This window comes from Amblyomma mixtum, chromosome 5, assembly GCF_055824585.1.
Source record: "Amblyomma mixtum isolate Tamu chromosome 5, ASM5582458v1, whole genome shotgun sequence".
In the NCBI taxonomy this organism is placed as follows: Eukaryota; Metazoa; Arthropoda; class Arachnida; order Ixodida; family Ixodidae; genus Amblyomma; species Amblyomma mixtum.
In genome coordinates this window covers 90700728-90719206 of record NC_143016.1, presented here as the reverse complement: position 1 = coordinate 90719206, position 18479 = coordinate 90700728, and the positions used below count along the sequence as shown (strand labels likewise).

At 48.0% G+C, this 18479-nt stretch overlaps 2 protein-coding genes across 2 annotated transcripts in view; one reads left to right on the top strand and one right to left on the bottom strand.

Annotated features, from left to right (window-relative positions):
- Nucleotides 1–18479, top strand: part of LOC149342995 (uncharacterized) — a 134606-nt gene that overhangs the window by 85697 nt on the left and 30430 nt on the right. The window lies entirely within an intron of this gene.
- On the bottom strand, nt 2615–9730 carry LOC149342996 (uncharacterized). The gene is made up of 3 exons (XM_089542779.1): nt 9637–9730; nt 7232–7238; nt 2615–4700 (listed from the first exon to the last, which is right to left on the bottom strand). Exons 1-3 carry the CDS (start codon nt 9728–9730, stop codon nt 3404–3406), a joined length of 1398 nt encoding a protein of 465 aa, XP_089398905.1. The 3' UTR covers nt 2615–3403.

Below are 18479 nucleotides of genomic sequence, written 5' to 3'. Positions count from 1 at the left end.
ATGTAATTTGTTGCTTACGTGATCTTGCCATGCGGCCTGCCACTTATTTCTGAGTTTACTGTTGATAAACTTTAAGCAATCCCTGTGCGGTATGTTCACTTGCTTTACTTGGCCATTCCGGGCTTGTGCAGCGCATACATCTGCTTTCTCATTACCTACGATTCCAACATGGCTAGGAACCCAGCAGAATTTAATGTTATGTTTTTGTTTTGTGATTTTAACAATGTTATGTATGATGTTACCTATTATGGGTTCAGCAGCATTTCTGGAGTGCAGTGCTTTGAGCATACTCAGGGAATCGGTGTAAATGATGCTATTTTTGATATTCTCCCTTACTATTTTTTCCACAGCTACAAAGATGGCATAACACTCAGCAGTAAAAACCGATGCGCATTCTGGTAGTCGCATTATCTGTTTGTTTTTTCCTTGGATTACTGCACTTCCAACGTGACTTTCTGTTTTTGAGCCATCGGTATAAAATTCAATGTAAGTGTCATACTTTTCTTGTAGTGCAAAGAATTCCTGTAATATGTACTCATTTGGCGTTTGCTTTTTATCTAAATGTGTCATTGTGAGGTCACATACTGAAGGCAGGCTGTACCATGGTGGTAAATATTCATTCCTTTGTGCAATATTCGGTAGGGCATCTAGTACTGTTAGCTCTTCACATTTATCTTCAAAGCGCAGCAGTAATGGTCTGATAGAATGTGGTTTGTTGATGAATAATCTTTTAGATGGGCACTTGGTGACAACTGGATGGCAGAGATGTTTCGGGAGAGAACGGATTTTTAAGACATATGAGCATGTAAGGGCAATTCTTCGATCCTCAAGAGCGGCTTCATTAGTTTCGACGTAAAGGCTGGCTACTGCTGATGTTCTGTATGCTACAGATGATAGGCGCTGACCAAGATTATGAATGGGGTCTAATCTTTTTAAGTAGGATGCTCTTGCCGAACCATATATTATGCACCCGTAGTCCAGCTTGGAGCGCACCAGAGAGCGATATATTTGTAAAAGGCTTGCTCTATCGGACCCCCACCGCTTCCGTGAGAGCACTTTTAAGATATTGAGGGCTTGAGAAGCTTTCTTTTTAAGGTTGTTAATGTGTGGTAGAAATGTGAGTTTCTTGTCGAAAGTTACGCCTAAAAATTTGTGTTCTTGTTTAATTGGTAGCGCAGTGTGATTCAAGTATAGATTGGGATCGACCTGTAGGCCTCGTCGCAATGAAAAAAGAACAGCTACTGTTTTTTGAGGAGAAAATTTAAACCCATTTCTGTCTGCCCAAGCACCTAGTTTATTTAGTGTGATTTGTATTTGTCTCTCACAGGTTGATATACTGGAGGACGCGCATGCTATTTGTAGGTCATCTACATAAACTGAATACATTATGGACTTGGGTATTACTTTAGCTAAGGAATTCATTTTTACTATGAAGAGTGTCGTGCTTAGAATGCACCCCTGGGGTACGCCGTTCTCTTGGGTGAAAGTCATGGAGAGAGTTGCTCCAAGGCGGACTCGGAATGTGCGGTTAGCCAGGAAGTCGTTCAAGCAGTTCAACATCCTGCCGCGGATACCTAGCTCTGCTAGGTCACGGAGGATGCCGAACTTCCACGTAGTATCGTAGGCCTTCTCCAAGTCGAAGAAGACCCCAATACAGTGCTGCTTGTGGATGAACGCCTCCCGGATGATGTTTTCTAGACGGACAAGGTGATCTGTGGTCGAGCATGCTTTTTTAAACCCACATTGGTGTGTATCTAATAGTTGCCGAGATTCAAGTATAAAGGTCAATCTAATGTTTATTACACTTTCGAAAGATTTAGCAATGCAGCTGGTGAGGGCTATTGGTCTGTAACTGCTAGGACTTGTTGGTGGTTTTCCGGGTTTGAGAAAAGGTATTATGACTGCTTTTTTCCACTCGTCAGGTATATTTCCAGTTATCCAGATTTTATTAAAGACTTTTAACAGTGCCTCTACAGCAGCCTCGGAGAGATGTGCAAGCATAGCGTAATGCACGTTGTCTGGTCCCGGTGTTGTCTTTTTGCCAGAAGATAGTACCTTATTTAATTCTTGTAGTGTGAGAGGCTGGTTATAATCTTCATGAACACCTGCTCCAGATGGAAATTTTTGTTTTTCAGCTATTGCTTTGTGTTTCTGAAATGTGTTTGTGTAGTTGGATGAGCTTGAGATCTCAGCAAAATGCTCGCCCAGTATGTTGGCCTGTTCTTCTAAAGATGTTTGTGTCCCGGGTGCTGTCAAGAGAGGAAGTGTGAAAGGGGTATGGTCACCAGTAAATTTACGAACTTTTTCCCACATTTTCTTTGATGTTATTGAACTATTTATTGAGGAGACATATTTCTGCCAAGAGGTTTTCTCTGCATTTCTTCGCACATACCGCGCTCTGGCTTTTGCCTTCTTAAAGGTAAGTAGGTTCTCTGCTGTGGGATATCGACGCAGAGCGCTCCAGGCTTTGTTTTGTTGTTTTTTTGCTAATGTGCATTCTTTTGTCCACCACATTTTGTGTTTCTTTTGTGCAAGTCCTGTTGTTCGTGGTATAGCGAGTGTTGCGGCCGATATAATGCATTCAGTAAACTTCTCATTAATTGCATCTGTGCTAAGGTCGTCACAAAATTCCTTTTCCAGAGTGGCACTTTTTGTAAAAAGTGACCAGTCGGCGAGCTGAATTTTCCAGCGCCGTGGCCTTGTGGGGATGATTGGAGTGGACGATGAGAGCCTGATGACGGTAGGTAAGTGATCGCTGCCCATGGGGTCATTTAAAACATCCCATTTAAAATCGTTAAAAAGTAATGGTGATGCGAAAGCTAAATCGAGAGAGCTCATTTTTGCTGAGCTTGGACAGCAATATGTGGCTTTTCCCGTATTTAAAAGACAGATATTATTTGAGAGGATAAAATCTTCGATTATTTGGCCCCTCGAGTCACAGCGTTCGCTTCCCCAGAACGGTGAGTGAGCATTAAAATCGCCAACTACCAGGAATGGCTCCGGTAGTTCATTTATCAAGCCTTCTAAATCTTGTATTGTTAATGTCATGTGCGGGGGAAGATATAGAGAACATATAGTTATGTTTTTGTAGCTCACGACGCTAACCGCAACCGCTTCCAGTTTTGTGTTAAGATTGATTTTTTTAGCAGGGACGCCGCTCTGAGTGACGATTGCGACGCCTCCTGAGAGTCTGTTAGCATGCTCGCGATCACGTCGGAATGTTTGATAATGTCTCAGGATATTTGTATGTTGTGGACCGAGGTTGGTTTCCTGAAGACATAAAGCTACAGGAAACATTGAGCCAAGAAAATGTGTGATATCATTGTAATTCCTGAGCAATCCTCTACAGTTCCATTGAAGTAGGAAAGTCATGTTTATATTTTTGAGTGAGGATTGAAGGGATTTACTTGTTTTCTGGGCCCGTTATTGGGGTCCTGTCTATTCTTCGCTCAAGAGAGCGGTTCCGCCGCTGCAAAGCGGGCGGATCGGGAGTTACCTCCATCACCTCACTAGAGGTGCTGGTGGACCGCGGGGAAGCCGCGGATGTGTTAGTGTCAGGCCTCCCCCGACGGGGGGAAGTCCTGCTGGGGGCCGACCCGTGAGCCGGCGCTCCCTGCTTTGGGGATGGCAGAGCAGCATTCGCTGTCTCTGCCTGGGGCGCAGATGGCTCTGCCATAGCCTCGGTGGAAGTGGCCTGGGCAGATGCCGGAGTGCTGTGTGGTGTGCCGCCCCTGCGCACCACATCAGCAAAGTTTGTTTTTGTGGAAAAGTTGAAGCTGTTCTTTGCGTAAAAGAGTCTTCGCGCTTCCTTAAATGTGATGTTCTGTTTGGTTTCCATTGTAACGATTTCTTTCTCATTTTTCCACGAGGGACACGACCTTGAATAGGCGGGATGATCGCCTTCACAGTTTGCGCAGCGAAGTGCTGCTCCTTGACAGTTGTCGGAAGCGTGTTCTTTTGAGGCACATTTAGCGCAAGTTTCGCGGCCACGGCAGCTTTGAGACCCATGACCATACCTCTGACATTTGAAACACCGGCGTGGATTTGGGATATAATGCCTGACATTTATTTTGAGGTAGCCTGCTTCTATGGATTCTGGGAGTGTGCTCGAGTTGAAAGTCAGTACTAAGTGCTTTGTAGGTATCTCTTTGTTGTCTTTCCTTATTTTGATTCGATATACACTTACAACATTCTGTTCTCTGAGGCCATCAAGCATTTCTTCCTCGGTCAAGTCAATGAAATCTGATTCAGATATCACACCACGGACGGTGTTGAGAGATCGGTGTGCTGTGATTGATACAGGGATTTCCCCGATGGATACTAGGTTGGAAAGTTTTGTATATTGGGCAATGTCTCTGAGTTCAAGGAGCAGGTCACCACTAGGCATTTTAGAGACTTTGTACCCGGGACCCAAGGCATCAGTTAGACTTTTTGACACTAAGAAAGGGGACATCATTCTTGCGGTTTTTTCCGTTTCTTCACAATGAAGAACGTGGAACTTTGGAAATGATTTTGGTTTTTGGAAAAACTCTGCGGTTGCTTCGTTCCGCCCTCTTTTGTGAGGGCGATCTGGTTTGGAAAAAGGGGGAGCCATGAAAAATATGTGTTGTTCGGCCATGGTGCCAGCCACCCACCATGGAGCCCAACGAGGGGACGCGACAGGAACTCGCAAGCGAGCCCTGCCCACGCCAGCTGTACACCTTAACTATAACCTAATATGACTCAACTCGGGATAGTTGGTCACACACGGTTAACCCTCGCCGCCAGGAAAAAGAGGAAAAAACAAAGAAAATAGGAGGAGACAGGAGAGTTGTAAGAAAGAGATAGGAAAGTGAAAGATAGAGGGGAGGACAGGAAAAGGCGACTGCCGATTTCCCCCGGTCGGGTCAGGCCGGAGGTGCCGTCTACAGGAAGCTGGGGCCAAAGTGGTGTGTTGCCTCCGCCGAGGGGCCTCAAGGGTCCAAACGCTCGGCATCGGCTCAACCACCAGGATCCCCTTTTCCCCGGACACGGCGATGCCACGCACGGCTAGGCGCGGATGCTCGGGTCCGTGGTGACGCATTGTTCACCATCATCCCCCTGCGGGGATGTCCCTGCGGATGCTCGGGTTAACCCCGTGGTGTCGCCACTCACCAACGTCTGCATGCTGCAGACGCCTCCCTGCGGGGACTTTGTTCTGTAGGTGTATGGTAATGCTGCGTTTGGTTGCAATGGGAGTTATACATTACAGCTGATGCACCGTTACCACAAACTTACACAGGGAATTAGTTTCCAGGCCCAAAAAGTATCACAGCGAACGCGCCTGTGCCTTACTTTCGAGAAGGTGTATCAATACACTGCAATACGGGATAGCCTACAGTCCTCTGGACGGTAACGTTACCCTACCAAAACAGGCGTAAGGATGCACCTCAACGAGCAAAACATACACACTTGCAGATCAATGTTACGCCCACTGATGCGGTGCAAACTTGCACTTCGGGAGCGCTGTTATAAACTGATTAGGTAGGTTTACCTATAGCTCTTGCGAGGGCAAGTTTACGCTTAACATTACCCTTTCTAACACGGTGTAAGGGTGCACCTGAAAAGATCAAAACCATATCCTCTTGCAGAACAACGTTACGCCCATTGACAAGGTGTAAAGTTGCACTTCAGGAGCGTTGTAGTAAGCTCATTTAAAAGGCTTAATTGTAGCCCTTGGGAGGATAAGTTTACGCTTTGAGATGGAGCATAAGCTTATTCCGAGTGGGTGCAAACATGCATCAGAAAGTAGAGCATATGTTTGCACTTTCACGGCCTAAGCGTCAGTCTTTCTGAGGAAGGGTAACGTTAGTCATAAAGGGCTTATACTTACACCTGATCAAACGGAATAACATTAGTCCTATTGCAGCCTAAACTTTACACCATACACACTTAGTCCCCCGACGAGGGTGCAAATTTGCACCAAAAGGGGCTCGCCACAGCGTCAGTGAATTTACCCCCTTAAAGGACTAAAATCACACCTTTTTTTCTTAGAGTGCTGGACAGGATTCAAAACCATATTATGTTCTACTCAACGCCTGCGACTGAAACTTTTTAGAAGGCATATCCTCACGCCTATGAAACAAATCATATCGTTTGTTAGCGTTCTAAATTTGGTGTCAGTACCCATTGAAAAAGGACAATCTTTGTAAGATCGGTATCTAGATGGCTCCGTGTCTAGATGGCTCATGCTAGCCTTGACAAAAAACACACCATCTAGCCTTCTTAATTACGCTCCAAATCGTTCACAGCTGTCCCTTTGGTGCCGCCGTTACACAGATCTTTTTTCCTCTCTATCGATACTCACTGCCTGCATGGTCGAAACTTCGTTGCGCTGCATCTGCGAGCGCTTTGCATAAAAAAATAGATCGGAGATCCATTTTTAAGAGATCGGAAGAGGGCGGAGTGGGTGAGGGAACAAACGCCGGTTAATGATATCCTAGTTGAAATCAAGAGGAAGAAATGGGCTTGGGCAGGGCATGTAATGCGAAGGCGAGGTAACCGCTGGTCCTTAAGGGTAACGGAGTGGATTCCAAGAGAAGGCAAGCGTAGCAGGGGGCGGCAGAAAGTTAGGTGGGCGGATGAGATTAAGAAGTTTGCGGGGATACAGTGGCCTCAACTGGCAAAGGACAGGGTTAATTGGAGAGACATGGGTGAGCTCTTTGCCCTGCAGTGGGTGTAGTCAGGCTGATGATGATGATTGTGATGCAGAAAGTCATTCTCTACTTTACATTCATAGATCCCTGGGAGTGCTCATACCTCTCTTATGGCGCAGAGGTGCAGCGGTTAAGCGATGCGCCACTGTCCTGCGATGGCAGGTACTTCAGGTGCAGGTTTTCGGTGCCCGGCAAAAAATAAATTAAGCGAATAAATAAATAATGTACGCCTAATAATGTTCGCCTACTTTCGGAAGCCCGCGAAATGCCATTGTTTTCGACACGTTACGAACCAATTCCACTGACATTTTCTTCCCGATGGGAAGACTGCTTACGACTCGTGGCTATGCAACGAAGCAAAGAAAATACGGAAGGACAGATTTGCCAGTGTGTGTACAACTGGTGCGAGGCGCTCTTTAACCAACGCCGCTCTGTGTATAGGCCACTGAGCGCAGCCTAGATTATTTAGTTGTAGGTAGGCAGGTAGGCCACCTAAGCCACGTGACCTTGTGACGTAAGCACCACCTCCGCCAGCTCTTCTTAAATTTTACACTCACTTTGTGGCTAGTTAAGATAGTATAGAGAGCAGAGCTTTGAAGTTATATTCCCTAATAAGAAAAGAGAAAAGGTCGCTTATTAAACATTTAAAAACAGTCAGTTGAGACGTTTCTCTATTTCGCAGATATTTTTTGGAGTATATTCGGTGGATAGAAAATAAACTGTGTAATAAGTTCTAGATGCGGTTCGTTTGCGTACTAGTGCTGTTGTTGCTGGCTCATCTCAGCCGAAGCGACGCTGCCTAGGCAGGACACATAGGTGAAGCATGCGCATAGGGACAAAACCACGCCTTGCGGGGTCCCAGACTCGCGTGACACGTCTCAACGTGACTAACGACCCTGTGGTATTCACCCTGTGAGCGGTGGTATAGAGGCTGTCTCCACAGTGGCGACTTGCGATAAAGGGCTTACTTTGATAAATAACTGGTTGGAGTGGCAGTAACAGTCGCACTACCATTACAGCGAGTGCTTGAAACAAGAGTGTATTATGAAGTAGTGGAGTATGGAGCACGGAGTGCAATGAACACCTTACCTTCTTTTGCGTCCGCTTCTGCCATGTGCATGTGCGCCTGTGCGCATCCACACGAGCTGCGCACATGCGCAACCTTGCTGTACTGGGGCGATTTTTTATACAGGCCAACGCTTGTTAGAAGCGAACATCGCAGACACAGGGCGATGAAGGTGAACGACACAGTCGTCCTGTGTCTGCGCTGTTACTTTCTGTCATGTCGACCCAACTAGCCCGCGACAGTATACCCTCTCCGACGTACGTTGCCATGGCTTAACTAGGCCGTAGAATACGGGTTCATACCGAAGCGACAGCTGTTAGAGAAACCCAGTCCCATGCGCGGCGACTGACGGGGTGACGCTTTTCGCCCTCGTGCTCTGTCCCCTCTGCGCCCTACATATCGCGGTATTGGTAAACTTTTACTATGGGTAAATTGTTTGAATCGGTGAACATTCATGATAGCTAAACTTTTACATCGGTGAACTTCTGGCACGGGTAAAGTTCAGTCATCGGTAAACATTCTCTTCTTTATGGGAGGGTGCAAATTAAGACATTCATCAAGAACATATACCGTCGGTAAGCTTTCACCGTAAATAAACGTTTGGAATTGGTAATTTTCGCGTCGGTAAGCCTTTCACGTCTCTAAACTTATGGCGTCCGTAAACGGTTCGTATCTGTAAACTGTTTTCATCAATAAACATTTTCTTCTCTTTATTTTTGGGCAAATAAACACTGTTAGCAACATTGAACATCGGTAGCCTTTATGCGTCCGCAAACCTATGCCATCTCTAAACTTTTGCTGCCATAAATTTTTGACATCGCTAAATTTTTTTTGTCGCTGGTAGACTTTCGGTGTCGGTATACTGCTGACATCTGTATGCTTTTAGTGTTGGTGAACTTTCAGCATCGGTAGACTTCTGGCTTCGTTGAACCTTTGGCATATGTAAAGTTTTTCTGTCGGCAAATTTTCACTTGCAATTAAAGTGCTCTTTTAATTCTTTTGGGGAGAAATAGAGAGGTTTAGCGGCATTTACACTGTTAAAAATTTACCATCGGTAAACATGTACCATAACTAAATGTACCATAATGTACCAGTGTATGTAATGTACCATAATGTTTACCATAAGTAAACATTTACCGCAAGTAAATGTTTGGCATTGGTAGGCTTTTAGCGTTGGTAAAAAAAAAACTTTTGGGATCTCTAGACCTTTGAAGTGGGTAAATTTTTGATGTCGACAAACATTTGTCATCGCTAAACTTCCAGCATTCGTAGACCTTGGCGTTGACAGCCTTCGGGATCTGTGAAGTTTTGATGCAGGTAAACTTTTCACGTCACTGAACTGTGGGCGGGAATAAACTCTCACCTTTGGTATACTTCTGTTCTCGGCAGCCCTTTGGCATCTGTTAAATTTTGGTGCCCGTGAACATTTGTCATTGGCAAACGTTTTCGTTTTATTTTTGGGCAACTAAAGACACTTAGCGACATTTACCTACGGTTTGACCTTAGGTAAATGTTTGGCATCGGTAAACATCTCTGTTTTTATCTTTTTGGACAAATAAATACTTTTGGCAACGATATTTGCCATCGCTAAACTTTTGGCACCGGTAGCCTTCGGGCGTCGGCAAACAATTTGCATGTATAAACTTTTGGCGTTGGTGAAACCTCTGTTTATAAACTTTTGGCCTCGGTGAACTTTCAGCAGAGATGTACTTCTGGGGCCATTAATCTTTCTGTACAGTGTGCTAGAGATGACAGTCCAGCGCGCGGCAAGGATTATACATTAGGGCGCTTGAACAGTGGCTTGCAACCCCACCATTGGCGAACGAGTCGGTGGCACTGGAGTCGCCCATTCTTGAACTTCCTTACCTTGGTGACTACTACCTTTGCGCCGCGTACCTGGTGCATAAAAAGGTGGAAATATTTCTTTTCGGTTACGCAGCGAGGAGCCCGACAGGGGACCGGCCAGGTCCTCTTTCCTGTGGTAAGACATACCTAGGGCAAACTGGGCGTAGTGTGAATGCATACCTAAAAGAACACCCGGATTTGCTGGGCCAATCGCGTAGCTCTAATCTTGTTTCGCACTACCGGGACTGCAGGGGTTCTCAACCAGATTTGGAACGTGGATACTGTACAGATATCGGAATCAAGTTTCGCGTGAAGTGGTAAAAGCATTTTTTTTATCGTGGAAGTAGAGGAAGCGTGTTTGGCAGAGGCTTCAGTAAGTGAGTGAGTGAGAAAACGTTTAATGCATAGAGGAAATCGCAGTTAACAGGGTAAGCCTTCATTCCAGGAGCCCATTGGCTTTTGCTACCGCTCTTGCCCGGTTCACCAGCGAAAGCTCGTCTTCCGAATGTGAGGTGGACAGCGCCGACTCGTAGTCCTCAGTTTTTGGGCTATTGAGTGAACCTGCATAAAAATGAGATTTCGTTCCTTCAATCTGCGCTTGCAAGGCACGACTGACTCCGACTGTGTATTGTGCCATATTCATCTCGTGTTTTTGTTTGGTGGGCAGGTGCATGTGCAAATGTCACGCTGGTATCTGTTTAAACCTTGTATGGTTATCGTATTAACTTCAGATAATGTCCGTTGCTTATGCTTATTTTCATCTGCAGCCTATAAAATCAGGATTCATTTATTAGCGCTGTGTTGTCTCGAATCTTTCTTGGTCTCCGTCTTTCGCGCTTTTAGAGGCAAATGGAAACCAAGCCGCCCAGCTTTTTGTCCTCCTGAAGCATACTCGAATAGGCTGTGTGCTGTTTGGGAGAAGTGCGTGTGTTAGAGGGGAGGGGGGCTTCTCGGATATGGGCGTGTCAGCGTGTCGTAGCTGACACTGAATACGATACGTGGTATTTCATCGTAACAAGAAAAAAAAGTGCGGGGGATATAGAGTCAAGGATCCGTTGGCGCAGTGTCCCCACGCTCGCTTGCCAGCCCCTCATCTACGCGTCACCCGGAACGCACGGTCAGGCGTGTCGCGCGTTGACAGCTAGCTATCCGAACACAGGGACTCACACGGCACGCGAAGCGGCCAGAACGTGTCACGGCCGTGAATCACGCGACCACGCTTTTTTCTCTGGCTTCCATGCTCTGTGGCCGCAGCTATTTTTGGGCGTCACGATAGCAGTGGGATTTATCGGACTTTTGATATCGGGCAAGGAGAATTTAGGCCGCGATGGCAGAATGAAAGCGTTATGAGTGAATTTCGTTGATCCTCTAATACGGCGAAACTACGTATAAAAATCCGGCCATGCTTGGTGCCTGGTTTTTGGGATTCATAGAACAATGGGCCATTTGGGAGCTGGGCAGTCAACTATTTGGGGACAGCCTGCTACGTTTCTACCATCTTTGGAGAACTCACCTCATCAATGCCACGAGCGGCGTAACAGTCAGGTAACCTGCGAGTTTTCGACCAATTCGAGCCGGATGTAACACACCGCGCCTTATGGGGAGTTTCGTAACCGGGGCGATCTAAGAGCTCTGTTAAAAGAGGCCATTGGCTTTGCTTTCTCTGTTGAACTATGAAGTAGGGAGGGGGTGCTGCGCAATCTTGGGAAGGGATCTTTTCTTTGATTTCTTTCGTTCAAATTTAAGCAGCGCTAACTTTTAGTGCGAACACACAGAGGACATGACAGGATGGGCGCTGACTCCAACTATGTTTATTGAACACGTTTTTCGTAGAAAATGCATAACCAACTAGCCCCGCAACGTGTTTTACTAAGTGATCTTTGATTTAATTTCCGGCTTTTCTTTTCTGCAGTCGTTCCTCCGTACTGCTTCCGTCTGACAGTGATGCTACTGCAATTACGAACTTACTGAAAATGTAAAAGAGGAAAATGTAAAAGAAAAAGCGCGTTATACGCGCTACATTTTTTTTTTTCGGTGCATTCGGCGCACGAAACGGCTTTCTTCGCCGTTTCCATCGTTTCTCTGTTTGCGATCTGGTGTACTTTGGTCAGGACTCTACCTATCTAGCTCCTCCTAAGAAACTATGCCATTTTACCATATTGTCTCCATAAATTCTCATTGCCTGCGCAGCTGAAAAGAAAAAGAAAGGCATATAATTGAAAAGGGCGGGAAAGGTGGGGAGGGGTGAACTCCCTTTTTTGCAAACGGTATAGTTGGGGTTTCCATGTGACATTTTTTATTGTGTTTGCCTATCGGTACGTATTTAGGGCTCTGTGCGACGCTGCTAGAGTTCGCAGAAAGCAATCGAACCCCCGGTTAGTGCAGACGTTGTTTTTTTATTCTCCCGTCTTTTAACCTCCTGTGGCGCGCCGTATCGCATCGCCTTATGCGTTTGGTGCCGTACAGCCCTGAAGTGATAGAGCACAGGCAGTAACTGAAAGTAACAGCCAGCCCGCCAGGCGCACACATTCGGAGCACTTTTGAAGGGTCTCTGCGGCTGTAGCGATGCTCTATTCATGTCCAAGCTGCGAGGCACCTTCGTCACGCGTGCTTGAAAGGCTTCAGACGTCTTTTGCTTTACGTAAGCCGCACCCTCCACTGTCGTTTTCTCTCGAGTTGGACTGCCTGCTTCGCCGCGCTGTCTCCGAGAGAAGCAAGGAAGACTAATCGTGTAAACCACACGAAGCGGTGCCAGCGCTCGCTGCACCAAAAGCCGTTCTTTTTTTTTTTTTTTTTCCCGGGCTTCCCGCGCTGTCGCGAAAGTTGAAGTCCCGTGGGCGCGGCGAATGATCCGGCGCCGGATATCACCAGTACGGATGAACGGCTTAATGGTTCGCCGAAGAACTGTGTATATTATACTTCGTCTCAGCGGGAGTCTGTTCAACCTGTCATCGCGTAACGCTGTGAGCGACACGCTGCTGTCGTCCGTGCTGAAATCGACTTTGTGTGTTTGCGTCTCCGAAGAGACTTTTCTTTTTATCTTGAGAAGGGGAGAAGGAGAAAGAGGGGGGGAGAGGAGGAAAGCGGAGGCGAATAAAGTAATAATAAAAATTGGAGGCAGCCGGCACTTTAGCGCCTGGAAAGAGCGCAGGGACGTGTGCGGCTTCGGCGGGGCCCATTGTCAAGTGCTGGGCGCCGCAGGCGGTTGCGGCACTTTGGCTCCGATCGCTTTTCGCGGCTCCCATCCATTCCTCCTCTCCCTCGTTTTCCTCCATCGTCGCTGGACGGGAAAGCGAGACGGGAGTCAAGCCGTGCTTCATGGAGGAGTAGGAACGTACACCCCTTGTCATAAAAAGCAAAAAGAAAAGAGATGGTGGGAACAAAGCTTGAGTATCGGTCGCCGGTCGCCACGTACCGAACACGCTTACACGTAGTTCGCACATTCAGCACAAACGAGATTGGCCCGTGTTATAGCGCGTGCGTGACAAATTTCTGTGCACGTGGCGAGCGCCTGGAACCAATCGCCCGATTCGCACGCTTCTTTGTTTACGAGCACGTCCCGTTTTGCGCGGAAACGGAAGGGTGCTAATACATATGCGCGGCATTCGAAGAAGCTGGGGCTGGGGTTTGCCGCGCACCACAGCCCCAGGTGGCAGGTAGGTGGCATTTGTGAATCGCTGCTTTGCGATGTTTCGCTGACGCCAGCTGGCCTCGAATTGCGTTCGCAGCGTTAACTTTGCTGGCTAGGTATGCGCCGGTGTGTGCTTAGTTGGCTGGAAGAAGGGGATGCAAAAAAAAAAAACTACTAAACTACAGTTATATTCATGCGTCTGTTGGCATGCTCTCCGGTGATGCTGTAGTTTGCTTATACGCTGGTGACTACGAATCCACAAAGAAACACTTTCCGCGGTGCAAACATGCGTTGAAAGCTCGTTTGCGTTGTATATATGCACTGACATATGTGTCCCTGCGAAGAGGCGTGACTACGTGATCGTTTGGCTGGATTACCATTATTTTGGTCATCGTAGTCGCCATTATTGTCAAAACACGTCGTCTGTAGTCACAGTGTATTCGGAATGTTTAAACCTTGCACTACGAAGTAAATGGAACTGTTCTCGTTCATTTGGGAAGTGCCATGATGCACAGCTTGTTGAACCTGCACACTTACAGTGTGAGGAAATTGGCGCTGTCCTCTTTCATTCGCGATGTGCTACCACCGTTGTAGCACATCGATCACCTGGGGTTCTTTAAAGTGCACTGACATCGCAGTAAATGTCGTAAGCAGTTAGACGCGCAGAGCTGAACGGTGGGGTAAAGTTAGCATACAGAAAACCAAAATAATGTTCAGCAGTCTTGCAAGGGAACAGCAGTTTGCAGTTGGTAGCAAGGTGCTGGAAATAGTAAGAGAATACGTCTACTTTGGGAAGGTAGTGACCGCTGATCCGGATCATGAGAGGGAAATAACTAGAAGAATAAGAATGGGGTGGAGCGCATATGGCAGGTTCTCTCAGATCGTGAATGGTAGCTTACCAATATCCCTGAAGAGAAAAGTATACAACAGCTGTATCTTACTGGTACTCACCTATGGGGCAGAAACGTGGAGGCTAACAAAGAGGGTTCAGCTTAAGTTAAGGACAACGCAGCGAGCTATGGAAAGAAAAAGGATAGACGTTACGTTGAGAGACCGGAAGCGGGCGGAGTGGGTGAGGGAACAAACGCGGGGTAATGGCATCCTAGCCGAATTCAAGAGGAAGAAATGGGCTTGGGCAGGGCATGTAATGCGAAGGCAAGATAACCGGTGGCCCTTAAGGGTAACAGGATGGATTCCAAGAGAAGGCAAGCGTAGCAGGGAGCGGCAGAAAGTTAGGTGGGCGGATGAGATTAAGAAGTTTACGGGGATACGGTGGCCGCAACAGGCGAATGACAGGATAAGTTGGAGATACATGGGAGAAGCCTTTGCCCTGCAGTGGGCGTAGTCAGGCCGATGATGATGATGATGATGATGATGACCACCGTTGGTCCTAACACTTGTCAAATCAATGAGGATAGCTTTCATCACGTCACAGTGCGAAGTCTGTAAATGTTGTCATGGTTTGGGTTATGGGGGTTTCACGTACCAAAGCGACTCAGCGCCTAAGAGGGACGCCGTAGTGAAGGGTTCCGGAAATTTCGACCAACTAGGGTTCTTTAACGTGCAGTCTCATTGCAGCAAATGTCGTAATGCTCGTGGCGAATTGTTTTGTGCACTCCAGTTAACGCCGCTTGTCATCTTGCAAAGCTGTGTCGTTAATACATGCTAAGACCGTTATAACGTCAGATGACCTTGCTGTTTTGTTTTTATGCGTCCATGGAATTTCACGAGCACGTCGTGAGCTGCACAGACAGGTCATTTTTCTATTCATAACAGCGCTGTGCGCAACCAGACCGCAGTAGGCGCGGTGTTACTATAGTTTTACTCGCACGCACGCTGATGAGGCCTCTAAATTTTACGGATACATGTTTATTTCCTCTTGACTCGCTTGTTTCTGGTGCACTAAGTGTAGCTTGAAGCTGCATATTCCAGCATGACTTCCTTGCTGACGTACTCGAGGGTGTTCCCAGCGCACTTGTTTCATCATCAAGCTCTTTCAGTCACGTATCAATCAACATTGGAATACGAATAACAAGAGCTACAGTCCGGAGAACAACTACGGTCCAGGCCCTACACGGGCCGTAACTTACAGGCGCCGGTTACGTTTGATAATTCTGACGAGCCTAACCTATAGTAACTGAGTCTGCGCTGCTTTGCCAAGATGTGAACCTTGTAGGCACAGCAGCTCCGCTGCTACATGGACTGTCGTCGTGTGCAAGTTCGATGCAAGGATTTTCTTGTCACGTTCGTAACTCCTGACATGTCCCGAGTAATGGAATTAGTTATGTAGCGCGAATTACCGCGGTACTTTAAGTGGCTTAGTCGCCTGGCAACGCGACTCAGTTAAGCAGATGAACCCAATCCCTCCCCGAGAGCATTCCGCCCAGTTTCCTGGTTGCATCTACCGCGAAGCCTGCGCGGGCCAGATATGCACGGTCACTTGCTCGCTAACGCCGGCTGGATATAGAAAGTGAAGGGAATGGGAGGGGGGGGGGGGGGGGGGGGGTTGAAGCTGCAGGGTGTACGGTGTACAGCTCGGCTACGCGGTGTGTACGGGCATATTGGCTACGACGCCTTCTTGCCTCCTCCCGAGCCACGCCGTAATGAATGCACCCGCGGGCAAATTACGTCTAGAGTCCTATCACGAACAAACGAACCGGCTGGGGACTCGGGACCAGCGCGGGGCTTCCCCTTCCTTCCCCGTTCTTCCCCATCTTTTGTCTGGGGTACGCAAGCGGCGCTCACGTGAAAAATGACGCTTATCCCGCGTACTCCCCTACTAAGGCACAGGCTCCTCCGCTTTCTTTTGCTGTATATTTGTAATTATCCCGACTCCGACTGTGGGCGAGTGGCATTCCTCCTTTCCCTCGGGATGTTTCTCCCTGTGTTCTGTATCCCGCGCGCGCACCCTTCCCGAATCCCGTTCTTCCCCATCTCCCTAGTTTGCGCCGTTGTTTTCTTTCGCGTTCTTCGTATTCCCCTTCTGTTTTGTCCCTCGAATCATCCTCTTCCTTCGGCTAGGAAAACGAAAGCTACTGATGCCCCCCAAGCGGGTTTCTCTGGAATCGGGCAGTAGGAGGCAAGACGTTGGCGAGGGCTATTTTTTTCAAAAAGAAAAGAAAGAGGAAACGAAAGGGGCGAGGGAGCGTCCTTCGTCCCCTGTCCCCATGTTCCCCAAGCACCGCATTAGAAGGGGAATCTGAGTAGGGTGGAAACGCCTGCGCGTCGTGATGAAAAACCATATTTGCAGCGGCGGGGGCCACTCCCGGGCCGCACAGCCTACCGCACTACCCCCTCCCCCCGCTTCCCTTCGCTCGTCAAGTCCCCCCCCCCACCTCCACACCGGGTTACTCACATACTTTCGTTTCAGATTCGTGCGTTAGCTGTTCCTTTTTTTTTTGGTGTTTCAGCTGCTCGGATCCCCATCAGGCACGACGCGTGCTCGGACGGGATAGGGAGGAATAGTTGTGCGGGACGAACGAGGAAACCCAGCACGTCGCCGACTCAGATGAAGTGACGTTGACGTGTAACGCAAAACTGTAAATGGCATGGTTCTCTCCGCCTATATGGCCTCGGGCACACGGGGGGCGAATGAATAAAGGAGTAGTAGCACGCACACTGTCTGGGCGGGTGCGTACGACGCTTCTTGTATTGATCAGTCGGCACAGCATGCCTCCCGATACACGATATCCGACCGGCCTGCGTAGTATGTTTCGAATTTGTATGTCGTGCAGCTCGTGGACCGGCGATACCTGTCACAATTGCTGTTTCGACCTGACGGGAAAGTTATTTACGGCTGCCGATCGGTTTTTATGTGTGCCTATTCTCTGAGCGAACTCAGAGCGCGAGACAGATGGATGATTTAATTTGCTTTTAAAAGGAGCAAGAAAAGAAAGACGGAATGAGATCAGCCAGATGAGGGGAACGATCTGGCCTCGGGCGCCCTGTGTTAAATTTTCAATGTTCCTGTGTACGTATAATCTTCAGAAGAACTTTGTTAATGTGCTGTGCTTCTTAGATCTTTGTGCAAATAGGAGAAGATAGTGTCATTTTCAGGCGCTTTCACCGTGTTTGATGTCGTGTAAGCCAACGGTGGAGGAGAGCTGCTTGTAATCTCGTTTGTCCCTGAAGTCCGGCGCAGCCCAAACATTTCGCATTCTTTCGGTTTTCTTAGTTATTTTCGCGACGGCATGCGTCCCTACGCAAGCACGTTGCTACCAAAGCTTTTTACTGTCCGTTTCTAAATCGATACACTCACTGTGCTAAATTCGTATAATATTGGATTCGTTCACCAACTGTGCAAGGCTAGCTGTCACATTAGCGTGAAAATGCGCATACCACCGGGCTTGCGCCCCAGCGTCAGATGCTTCGCCTGCCAGCATCGGTGTTAAGTGAATGAATAACAGAGAAAGCATATCTTATTTTGTGTTGTCTGTCTACGTAACGCTGAATGCTTTCCCCCGGGGGCAACATGGGGCGGATTGTGTGCTGGACCTAATGAGTCGGAGCGGTGCTCCCCGGCGCTCTTTGGTGCGCGTCTTTTCTGCTTGCACGCTGGTTGACGCCCGTGTTCATGCGTTGTACAGCCTGCTGGGAGCGGCTGTGCAGGGTGTCGGCCTGTGCATGGCTCGCGTCCTTGCTTGCTGGCAGCGTCGCTCGGGATTCTATTCGCGGGCGCATATGCATGCAGCGATTTCGCGATCCCGTGGTGAATGCGCACACCATCCAAGTCTGTCGCTTTCACGGTACTCCACGCTTTAAGAATGCGGACGAATTGCCTGCCTGCTGTTTTTTCTAGCTTGTAATGCCTGGAATGGTAGGGATGACTTGTAAGTGTGCGTGCATACCACTCCAAGGTCGAGGTCGCACTGGTTGGTACAGGCCTTCATCTCGGCTAGAAAGGACGGTGAAAAACACGGGGGCTGGCGGATAACTACCAAACCATAGCCGGTGTGTGTCTGCATATATGTGCGTCAGGCGTAGATATTGAGTGGAAGGCTGAAAATGATTCTTTCGGATATCATGCTATCTATTCTCTCTGCATCCGCTAAAGACTGCAGTTCATTGCATGTGTCCAATCGGTTTTGATGCGGCCCAGGACTGCGGTGCCGCGGACCGCGGTATACAGCTGTCTAGTGAGTCTGATAGATGGTCTACGTTCCTCTACTCTCTTTGCGTAGCGGCTGGCATTCCGGAGCTTAGCCTCGGCACGTAGAAGCTTTCATTTGCAGAAGCACATTCGATGCCGTCGCTTGGCAGCCCT